Source organism: Lynx rufus, unplaced genomic scaffold (genome assembly GCF_022079265.1).
Source record: "Lynx rufus isolate CCGP_SWC_20201006 ecotype Redwood Valley unplaced genomic scaffold, mLynRuf1.p SCAF_6, whole genome shotgun sequence".
In the NCBI taxonomy this organism is placed as follows: domain Eukaryota; kingdom Metazoa; phylum Chordata; class Mammalia; order Carnivora; family Felidae; genus Lynx; species Lynx rufus.
Window position 1 is genome coordinate 72272962 of NW_025814878.1, and position 12007 is coordinate 72284968.

At 34.4% G+C, this 12007-nt stretch overlaps 1 protein-coding gene across 2 annotated transcripts in view; it reads left to right on the forward strand.

Moving 5' to 3' along the window:
• IBTK (inhibitor of Bruton tyrosine kinase) overlaps positions 1-12007 on the forward strand; it is a 92326-nt gene that overhangs the window by 42483 nt on the left and 37836 nt on the right. For both annotated transcript variants that reach the window (XM_047101499.1, XM_047101500.1), the window contains exons 17-18: positions 7628-7729; positions 10779-10896. In XM_047101499.1, the coding sequence (XP_046957455.1) occupies positions 7628-7729; positions 10779-10896 (220 nt within the window). The remainder of the gene's footprint in view (positions 1-7627; positions 7730-10778; positions 10897-12007) is intronic.

Here is a 12007-nt window from a genome sequence, read left to right on the forward strand (position 1 = left end):
ACGAAGAATTGAATCAAAATTATGAAGAGATTGTGTTTATATACTTTGTCAAGCAATACACTGATGTTTTAGTTACAAAGTATTTTTGGTCATAGGTGTGATGGAGTGTTCAACTGTATGTATATACCACATTTTTTTAAATTCATTCATCCATCAGTGAACATTTAGGCTATTTCTATATCCTTACTGTTATTATTTATGCTGCAGTGAACATGATAATGTCTTCAAGATTCTGATTTCAATTCTTTTGGCTAAATACCCAGAAGTGGGATTGCTGTATCATACGGTGGTTATATTTTAATTTTTTGAGGAACCTCCATACTGTTTTCCATAGTGGCTATACATTTTACATTCCTGCTAGTAGTGCACACAAGTGTTCCCTTTTCTCTACATCCTTGCCAGCACTTGTTATCTTTTGTTTTATTGATAATGGCCATTCTAACAGGTGTAAGGGCACCTCTCACTTTTTATTTGCATTTTTCTGATAATTATTCACATTGAGCACCTTTCATGTACTTGCTGGCCATTTGTATGTGTTTTTTGGAGAAATATCTATTTAGCTCTTTTGTCCATTTTTTAGCTGAGTTTATTTGTGGGTTTTTTTTTGTTGTTTTTTTTTTTTTTTGCTATTGAGTTGTAGGAGTTTCTTATATATATATATATATATATATATTGGATATTGATCCCTTATCAGATATGGTTTGCAAATATTTTCTCCCCTTTCTGAAGGTTGCCTTTCATTTTGTTGATTGTTTTCAACATTGCTTTGTAGAAGCTTTGCAGTTTCATGTAATTTCACTTGCTTATTTTTGCTTTTGTTGTGTGTGGTTTTGATGTCATATCCAAAAAATCATTTACAAGACTAGGATATTTTTCCCTGTTTTCTCCTATGAGTTTTACAGTTTCAGGTGTTAGGTTTAATCTTTAATCCATTTTGAGTTAATTTTTTTATATGGTACGGATCCAGCTTAATTCTCTTGCATTTGCTCATTCAGTTTTCCTAGCACCCTTTATTGAAAAGACTACCCTTTTCCCATTTTGTATTCTTGATACTCTTGTTTAGGATTAATTGATAAAATGAGTGTTTATTTCTGGGCTCCGTGTTGTGTTCCACTGTATTTGATTACTGTAGCTTTGCAACATAATTTGAAGTTAGGAAGTGTGATGCCTCCAGCCTTGTTCATCTTTCTCAAGATTACTCTGTCATTCAGGGTTTTTGTGGTTCCATATAAATTTTAGGATTGCTTTTTCTGTTTTGTGCAAAATGCCATTGGAATCTTGATAGGATTTTATTGAATCTGTAGATTGTTTTGGGTTGAGTGGACATTTTAACAGTATTCTTTCAATCCATGAACATGGGATATCTTTCCATTTATTGTTATCTTTAATTCCTTTCATCAATGTTTTATAGTTTTCAGAGTACAGATCTTTTTCTTTTTTTTAAGTTTATTTATTTATTTTGAGAAGGAGAATGTGCACAAGTGGTGGAAGGAGAGAGAATCCCAAGCAGATGCTCTCCATTGCCATTGCAGAGTCTGACTTAGGGCTCAAACTCACAAACTGTGGGATCATGACCTAAGCCGAAATTAAGAGTTGGATGTTTAAATGATTAAGTCACCCAGGTGCCCCAGAATACAGATCTTTTATCTCCTTGGTTAAGTTTATTCCTAAGTGTTTTATTCTTTTTGATATAATTGTGAAAGGGTTTATTAATTACTTTTTTGGATAGTTCATTGTACATAGAAAAGCAACTGATTTTTATGTTGCAATTTTCACTCAATTTGTTCATTCTTTTTTTTTAAAGTTTCTGTATTTATTTTGAGAGATGCAGGGAGGGAGAGAGTTGGCTGTGGGGGAGGGAATCCCAAGCAGGCTCCACATTGTCAGTGCAGAGCTTGACTTGGGGCTTGAACTCACAAACTGTGAGATCATGACCAGAGCTGGAACCAAGTGGAATGCTTAGCCAACTGAGCCACCCAGGTGCCCCTATTTGTTACTTCTAATAGATTTTTGATGGTGTATTTAGGGTTCTCCAGATACAAGATCTTGTTATCTGCAGAGACAGTTTACTTCTTCCTTTTCAATTTGGATGATGTTTATTTCATTTTCTTGCTTCATTACTCTTGCTAAGAATTCCAGTACTATGTTGAATAGGAGTGGCAAGAATGGGGGTCCTTGTCTTGTTCCTGATCTTAGACAAACAGCTTTCAGATTTTTACTGTTGAGTATGATATTCAACTGTGGATTTGTCACAGATGGTCTTTATTATGTTGAGGTATCTTCCTTCTCTACCTAATTTGTTGAGAGTTTTTATCATGAATGGGTGTTGAATTTTGTCTTCTGCACTTACTGCATGTACTGCAATGATCATATTTTTATTCTTTTGTTTAAGTTTATGTATTTGAGAGAACAAGAATGATGGGGGATGGGGACAGAGAGAGAGGGAGAGAGAAAATCTCAAGCAGGCTCTGTGCTTTCAGTGCAGAGCCTGATGAGGGGCTTGAACTCATGAATTGTGAAATCCTGACCTGAGCGGAAATCAAGAGTTAGATGCTTAACTGACTGAAAATCAGTTTGCCCTGATTTTTATTCCTCTCTTGTTACGATAGTATCACATTTGTTGATTTGCATGTATTGAACCATCCTTGCACCAAGCATTAATCCCACTTGATTGTGGTATATGATCTTTTTAACATGCTATTGAATTTGATTAGTTTCTTATTAAGGATTTTTGCAGCTATGTTCATCAGGGGTGTCGTACTGTGATTTTCTTTTCTTGTAGTGTCCTCGACTCCTTTTGGTATCAGGATAATCCAGGCCTCATAAAATAAGTTTGGAAGTGTTCCCTCTCCTTCAGTTTTTTTTGGACAAGTTTGAGAAAGATTGGTGTTAATTTTTCTTTAAATACTTGGTAGACTTCACCCATGAAGCCATCTGGTCTAGAGCTTTACTTTTGGGAGATTTTTGATTTATGGATTCAGTCTCCTTACTCAGTTATTGACTATTCAGATTTTCTGTTTCCTCATGATTTAGTCTTGGTAGCTTGTATGTTTCTAGGAGCTCATCTATTTCTTCTAGGTTATCCGTTTGTTAGCTTATAATTATTGACAGTAATCTCTAATGATTTACATTTCTGTGATATCAGTTGTAATATCTTCTCTTTCATTTATGATTTAATTTTTGGAGGGATCATTTTCTCAGTTTACTTAAGGGTTTGTTAATTTTATCTTTTCAAACAACCAGTTCTTAGTTTCATTGATCTTTTTTGTTTTTCTAATGTCTAATTCATTTATTTCTGCTCAGTCTTTATTATTTTTTCCTTCTGACTTTGGGCTGACTTCTTTTTCTAGTTCCTTGTTATATAAAACCCTTAAGGTTCTTTCAAGATCTTCTTTTTTTGTTAAGGCATTTATCAAAATTAGAACTTCTTTTGCTGTATCCCATAAGTTTTGGTATGTTGTATTTTCATTTTCATTTGTGTCAAGATATTTTGTACTTCTCTTTGATTTCTTCTTTGAATTACTGTGTTAATTTCCACATATTTACACATTTCCCTATTTTCCTCCTGTTCTAGTTTATACCACTGTAGTTGGAGAAGATACTTGGTATCATTTCAATTTCTTAAGTTGTTAAGACTTGTTTCATGGCCTAATGTATGATCTGCCCTGAAGAATGGTTTATGTGCACTGAGAAGAATGTGTATTTTGCTGTTGTGAGTGGAATGTTCCATATGTATGTGTTAGTTTCATTTGGTCTGTAGTTTTGGTCAAGTCTGATGTTTTCTTGTTGATTTTCTGTCTCCATGATCTATCTGTATTTGAATATGAATATCCATATTGAAGTCCTTTTATTACTGTATTGTTGACTATTTCTGCCTTCATTTTATGTGTTTTATAAATTTAGGTGCTTCATTGTATACTCGTATGTGTATTTATAGTTCTATTGATTTATTGATCTCTTTATTATTATATAATAACCTCTTGTCTCTTCTGTTTCTGACTTGAAGCCTATTTTGTCGGATAGAAGAATAGCCACTCCAGCTCTCCTTTAGTTACCATTTGCATGGGGTATTTTTTTCCATCATTTCACTTTCAGCCTATGTGTGTTCTTACAGGTAAATTGAGTCTCTTATAGGCAGCATGATGTTGAATCTTGTTTCTTTATCCATTCAGCCACTTTGTCTTCTGATTAGAGAATTTAATCCATTTACATTTAAAATAATTATTGATAGGTAAAGATTTAATTAGGCCATTTTGTCAGTTTTCTGTTTTGTAGTTCCTTTGTTTCCTTTTTCTCTCTTGTCTTCCTTTGTGATTGAATGATGTTTCGGTAGTGGTATGCTTTGATTCCTTTCTCTGCATTTTTTGTGTATCTGCTCTACGTTTTTCCTTTGTGGTTACCATGAGGCTTACATATATGTAACAGTATACATAAAACAGTCTATTTTAAACTAATCACAACTTAACTTCCATTGCATACAAAACCTCTACATTTTACTTTTCCCCATTCTGCCATTATTTCTTAAAATATTCTTTAGGTCATACTTTTATCTTGCAACTCCTGTATGTATCTTGATATGCTGGCTGGTGTTTCATAGGTCTCTTTTTTTGTTTCAAAAAAATTTGTTGATGTTTTGTTTATTTTTGAGTCAGAGAGAAAGCATGAACTGGGAAGGGGCAGAGAGAGAGGGAGACAGGAACCAAAGTGGGCTCTGTGCTGACAGCATAGAGCCCGATGTGGGACTTGAACTCAAGAGTAATGAGGTCATGACCTGAGCTGAAGTCAGATGCTTAGCTGACTGAGCCATTCAGGCATCCCCATAGGTCTCTTATGCCTTATTAATTTTTATTCATTGTTTTTTCTTTCTGTTCTTCAGATTGCTTATTTCAGTTGACCTGTGATTTGTGTCTCTTCATTGATATTCTTGATTTCAAGAGACATTATCTTCATACTTCCTTTTAATTTTTTAGACATTTCCTTTAATTCTTTGTACATATTTAAAATAGCTGATTTAAACTTTAATAATGCAGCATCTTCATTTCCTCAGGGAGAGCTTCTCTTGGTTGCTTTTTTTTCCTGTGGATGGGCCATACTTAACATGTATTTTGCATCTTGCATAATTTTCATAGAAAACTGGACATTTTATTTTATATCTATTTATGTTTTGGGAGAGTGCAAGTGGGGGAGGGGCAGAGAGAGAGGGGGGAGGATCTGAAGTGGGCTGGGCTCTGTGATGACAGGATGACAGCAGCAAGCCCAATGTGGGACTTGAGCTCACAAACTGAAAACTGGACATTTTAAGTAATATGATGTGGTAACTTTTGAAGTCAGATTCTCTTCCCTCCCTGGGGTTTGTTAAAAAGTTTTTGCTGTTTGCTTTTTGACTTTTCTGAACTAATTAATACTGTAAAATCTCGTTTCTTTGTCTTGTGTGACCACTGAAGTGTCTACTGGGTTAGCTTAGTGGTCAGCTGATAAGTTAGAAATTTCTTTAAATGCCTAAAACCAATAAATGCCCAGCCTTTGCCACGGAGTTCTTTGTGTGTGTGTTGGGGCATGCCTTCGTTTTTCAGGCAGGCAGTTCATGACTCTGCTTTAGCTCTTATTTTCTGTTTTAGCAGAGCCTCAAGTTCAGCCAGAGGTAAAAATTTAGGACCTTAAGTTTTTCCTTGGCATGTATATAGTCATCCACATACATGTGGGCTTCTGGTTTCACAGCAATATTTTGGGACTTTTCAAAGCCCCCATGGACATTTGTATTAGTCAACTGGGACAGCCATAACAAAATATGATAGACTGGTGGCTTGAACAACAGAAATTCATTTTTTCATAATTCTGGAGGCTAGAAGTCCCAGATTAGAGTCTGGTAAGGTTGGTTTCTGGTGAGGACTTTCTTCTTGGCTTATTATACATGAATGCCTTCTTATTATGTCCTCACATGGTCTTTCTGTGTGTGTGTCGTGGAGAGAGGGAGGGAGGGAGACAGACAGTTATCTCTTTGATATCTCTTTTCTTAGAGGGACACTAATCCTATTGAATCAGGGCCCTACCCTTTATAACTTCACTTACTTTTAATTACTTTCTTAGAGGCCCCATCTCCAAATATTGCCACACTGGAAGTTAGGGCTTCAACATGTGAATTTTCAGGGGATACAAACATCTAATCATTAACATCCTTTTTCCCTAGCTTTTATTTAAAAAAAAATGTTTTTTATCTGCTTCTTGTTTGCTCCATCTATTATCATTGTCTCAGTCAGCTTCAACATTAATTGCAACTGATTGTTTTTAATAAACACCCTGGGGGAAGAGGCTGTTCACACCAGTAAAAGCTTTGAGTCAGGTCAAAATAAAGACAAGCCCTGCCGCACATGTCAAATAATGACTTATCTTTAATAATGTTGCTTTATAACTCTTCTGTTGTCTTCAGTGGCTTTGGTTGTTCGTTTTCACTGTGATTGCAGGCTTGTTGGTTTTTAAGACTGGAGGAGGGGAGGGGAAGATTTAAATAGAAAAAACTACAGTGCTCCATTGCTCACTGTTCTTACCAAGATTCAGCCATTTTTCTTGAGTCAATACTCCCTAGATTACTGTAAGCCTTTGGCTAACTTCTAGAATTTTGAAAAAGTTGACAATTTTCCTAGTATCTTCATTGCTTTTGTGGAGAAGAGGAATTCTGGAAGTAGTCCTTAGTTTGCTATTCATAGTGAGTTCACCTCTTCCTCTTTGTCAAAAATAGTTTTTCGACATTTTTTCTTCTTAATCTTTTTTTCTTCCTATTGTGGTTTTGTTTTGTTTTGTTTTTGTATTTATGTTATTCTGGCAGTGGCTCAGGGTTACTGCTTTAGGCGTTAATAGTACTCAGGACGAGAAAGATTATTTTAAATAAGGAACCCCTATAATTTAAAAAGAAAATGTACTCTTAGGCTTGCTTGCTTGTTTATTTTGCTCATTTATTTATTTATTTAGAATATTTATTTTGAGAGAGAGAGCACAAGCAGGGGAAGGGTAGAGAGAGAGGAAGAAAGAGAGAGAACCTCAAGCAGGTCTGCACTGTAAGCGCAGAGCCCGGTGTGGGGCTCAAACTCACTAACTGAGATCGTGACCTGAGCTGAAATCAAGAGTCGGTTGCTTAACCAACTGAGCCTCCCAGCTCCTTAGGCTTCTTTATTTAAAACAAATATGAGCATCTAAAAGCATTATTCACCCTACTCCCTGTATATACATTTGTTCTTAACGTATATGTTATATGTATTTAACACATATCTACATAATAATTTTGATGCTGAGATTTAAATTTCCCCTCTATTTATTAGATTGAGAAATGTTTAACAATATGGGAGATTTTAATAAATCAGGCATTTTTAGACTAAATGCTTTCTAGACTAAAAAGATCAATTCAAGGTACCCATTTTATGGTCCTAGTGTGAACCAAGGCATTTTGGTGTGTTTCTTTACAGCTTTCCACTTAAAAGGTAGAAAAGTCTCACATTATTACTATTTATCATAGTTGCCACTCTTTAGAAAATAGTCATTATAATTCTCCTTCTTTGTGTCTTAATTACTTGAACTTTTGTCATAGGTATAATGTACAAAGTAATAGTTTTGCTTGTTTTCTTTCTTTTTTTAGAATCTCAAAATGTGGATTTTATTTGTAGTGTTCTTGTGGTGGCTGATCAGCTTCTCATAACTCGATTGAAAGGGATTTGTGAAGTTGCATTAACTGAGAAACGTAAGTATTTTTGAATTTGAATATTACTATGTTTGCAGGTTGATACAGGATTATTCATTGACTTTTGATGCCATAAATTTACCATTTTACCATATATGGTAAAGTGCACCATTATGTTTTTGAATTATGAACAATGTCAAAACATTTAAGCTATTTTGTGCAACAATAAGCACATCCATTTTCCAGACATGTTAATATGTGAAAATATGTACATCTGATAATTGAAATATGTAAATTTTTTGAAATGTCATGAAACCTTGAATAATGAAGATGGTATGAAATTTATTTTGAAATTACAAAGATGAAAGTTTGAAAGAATTTTAAAAACATTTTTTTTAATGTTTATTTATTTTCGAGAGCGAGAGAGAGCAGGAGTGGGGGAAGGACACAGAGAGAGGGAGACACAAAATACGAAGCAGGCTCTGAGCTGTCAGCACAGAGCCTGACATGGGGCTCAAACTCACGGAGATTATAATCTGAGCCAAAGTCAGACACTTAACCGACTGAGCCACCCAGGTGCCCCTCAAAGAAATTATTCACTCTTGTCCTGGTCTTGGCTGTAAGCCTGTGTTTAGCTATCTGTTACTATTTGCTAGAATTTTTGTTTTAATTTTTTTTTAATGTTTATTTATTTTTGAGAGAGACAGAGACAGAATGCAAGTGGGTTAGGGGCAGAGAGAGAGGGAGACACAGAATCCGAAGCAAGCTCCAGGCTCTGAGCTGTCAGCACAGAGCCCGACGTGGGGCTTGAACCCACGAACCATGAGATCGTGACCTGAGCCAAAGCCAGACGCTCAACTGACCAAGCCACCCAGGCGCCCCCTTGCTAGAATTTTTATATAATCATCTTATTTATATATTTGATCAAAATTTATCTCTTTTCTCTTAAACTCTTATTTCTGTCTCTGTTCGTTACTTCATTTAATAAATAGTTCATTATTTCAGTTCATTGCATGGCTGTCTTTTTGAACATTGAAATTTTGAAACCCAAAGCTATTTTTTATATTGTTTTTGTTCTTTACGTCCAAATTTTTTCAGTTGTCAGAACTGATGCATCTTAACTATATTTATTAATCATATTTCCCCCTACCTTTTTATTCTGTGTCTATGCTAGTTCAGGTAACTGTTATCCATCCCTTCTGTGTAGTGTTACTGTAATGTTTTAAGTCCTCTTTCTGTCTACTTTAATTTTTCTGTTGGGAGTAATTGTGTCTTCCTGTTTTAGGTATTTTTAATTGCTTACTCTAGGATAAAGGTTAGATTTTCTTAGCCTGATATAAAAGTTTCTAATTTTATCTTTGTTAATCTTTGTTCATCTTTGTTCATCTTCATTGTCACATTGTCATACTTTAGGAAGTGTGAAAGGATTTCCTGTCAGAATTTTCTAATCTTTTCTTGCTGATAGTTTGTCTTAGTTCTGGTGTCTTATATAGTTACTTTTCTTGAGCTTTGTGGAGAGACTTCTCCTTGGTTATCAAAAAAAAAAAAACAAAAAAACCCAACATCTCTAATCTTTTAAGCTACAAAATGGAAATATATTAAAATAAAGGATACAACATACTACAGGAATAAAGTATATGTATTGGAGGGGCTCCTGGGTGGCTTAGTCGGTTAAATGGCTGACTTTGGCTCAGGTCATGATCTCATGGTTTTTGAATTTGAGCCCTGCATCAGGCTCTGTGCTGTGCTGGCAGCTGAGAGCCTGGAGCCTGCTTCAGATTCGTGGTTCCCCTGCTCACGCTCTCTGTCTCTGTCTCTCTCTTTCTCTCTCTCTCTCTCTCTCTCTCAAAAATAAATAAACATTAAAAAAAAAAGTATACATATTGGAGATATTTTTAGTTGTTCAGTTGACTTTCCTGGCATTCCTTGGATATTCTTTTTCGGTCCATGCTACACAGCTTCCTTATTAATGAATACCTTGATCTTCCTAGAACTTAGCAAGAGAAGAGTTCAACAGAAGTTTGATCTCTATTATTGGGTAATCCTTGTTCTCAACTGAACAACTGTAAAGTTTTTATATGATCCATTTTTTTGTGTGTGAAATGGGAGAGTTTGGGTTCATATTAGGTTTGGTTAGGAGCGAAGCAAAAACCATTATTGACTGCAATTACACCTTTTGACAGTTAGAAGGAAGAAAAAAAACATAGGGTAAGCCAGGTGTAGAAAATAGTTATGTTCCTCTCTTGGTTTGGACTCATAGTAAATAAAGAATGAAGGGGTTTGGAAAGCCAAAGTCATTTACTAGGTGAGTAGAATATTCTGAGATAGTCTCTAGCAAAATAGGACACTTCATGCATAAAGTTACTAGGATTGTAATAAAATCCAGAATCTTTTGTACAGTTATACCAGATTCTGTACTGGCCATGAATAATGATATAGTAATATTTAAATGTGAATATTTTCCAAATATATAGTGTGTATATGTGTTTATGTAAATATACCCACATAAATTTTGATGGATTACTCAATGTAAATATATTTTATAGAATGATTTTGTCAGTTTCTCTTAGTCTTTTTTTAAATTACCCTTAACGTTACTCTTGACGTTTTTATTTTTTATTTTTTAAAATAGTTTATTTTTTAATTTTAAGTAATCTCTGTGCCCAACATAGGGCTCGAACTCACCACCCCAGGATCAAGAGTTGCAGGTTCTACCAACTGAGCTACCCAGGCACCCCTGGTTTCTCTTAATCTTAAGATCTTCTTAGTTTTATAGAAAAGAGACTATTCTGTCTATATAAATGAAAAGGAAGGTTTATTTGTGAAAGTTAAAACTATTCTAAAATCCTTAGATAGAAAATTGTCAATTTTTAGGTGACACATATCATCTCTATTTTCTTTTGGTGTGTTTATTTTGCCTCATAACCAATCATTTAAAATACTTTGGCACATTGGGATGAAAAGTGCATTCTATATTTGCCCTACTATAGTTATTTTGGCAAGAAAGTACTTTCAGTTTTCCTTGTTCAAACCTGACAACTTTAAAAATAAGTATGTATTATTTGCTGTAGTAACATGGCTTTTGTCTCACTTTGTCTTTTCTTTGTAGTTACCCTTAAGAATGCTGCTATGTTACTGGAATTTGCAGCAATGTACAATGCTGAACAATTGAAACTGTCTTGTTTACAGTTTATAGGACTGAATATGGCCGCTTTACTTGAAGCAAGGTAGGTTGGGTGCATACATTGTATGACTGTTGCAAAAGCAATTATTTATACATAATAGCAGACATGTTAGCAATTTAAAAGAATAGTGACAAATTACAGCTTTGTAGAAAAAAATGTAAGGGGATTCAATCATTCCATCAATATTTGAGTGCTTGCTTGATATATGCCAGCCACAACTAAGCTACAGCAGTGAACACAATAGGTAAAATTCTTGCCCTCAATGGAAAGCATACATTTTTGTTGGAAATTTGTGGGGAAAAAAATTATAAGTATGTTCTTTATATCTATGCATTCCACTGTTTTTAGTAGTGGAATTATTTGGTGAAATAAATTTGCAGATTTATTTTTTAATATAAGGTCTAATTTTTATTACTATAAAGTTGGTGGTGAGAAAATGAGTGTTTTGGTGAACATAGAAGTTTTAGATTAGAGTTCCGCATGTCAGTTTGCACTTTTGAAGCTTCAGTATTTTGTTTTGGATATAATAATGGTAACTAATACTATGTGCCAGGCAGCATTCTCAAAGTGTTATATAGATCTCAGTTGATTTTCATGTAAACCTTATGATGACATAGATTCTGTTTATATCCTCATATTATAGACGAGAAAACCCAGGGACACTTTTTTTTCAAAGAATCAAAATTTTGATCTACATAATTTATTATATATGGTAATAGGTTTTTCACATCTCAGCTTTCAAAGTCAGGATGGTCTTAAATGAAACTAACTCTAAAATATGAAATAAAAGTGCTCTACTTTTTAGAGGTGAATCACTGATTCTTAATAATTGCTATGTAGGATTCAATTCACAGGAAATTCTTTTGGCAGTATAATGCTTTGTTATTTTGTGAAAATGCTTTTCAAGTGCATATTAATGTTATGGGATATTAGTATGATTTTAAAATGCCTCTGGTATTTTGGTATCAGAATCTCGCTAGGGTTTCAGAATAAATTTCTTTGCTGACATCACATTAATGATTTTAATCAAAGCAATTTTTTTTTTACTTTGCTTTGCCAAACTAAGTTCATTCATTTGTCAGATAAGAATCAACCAAAATGCAAAACAGGCACTGAATCTACTTAAAATATGATACTTGGGGGGGCGCCTGGG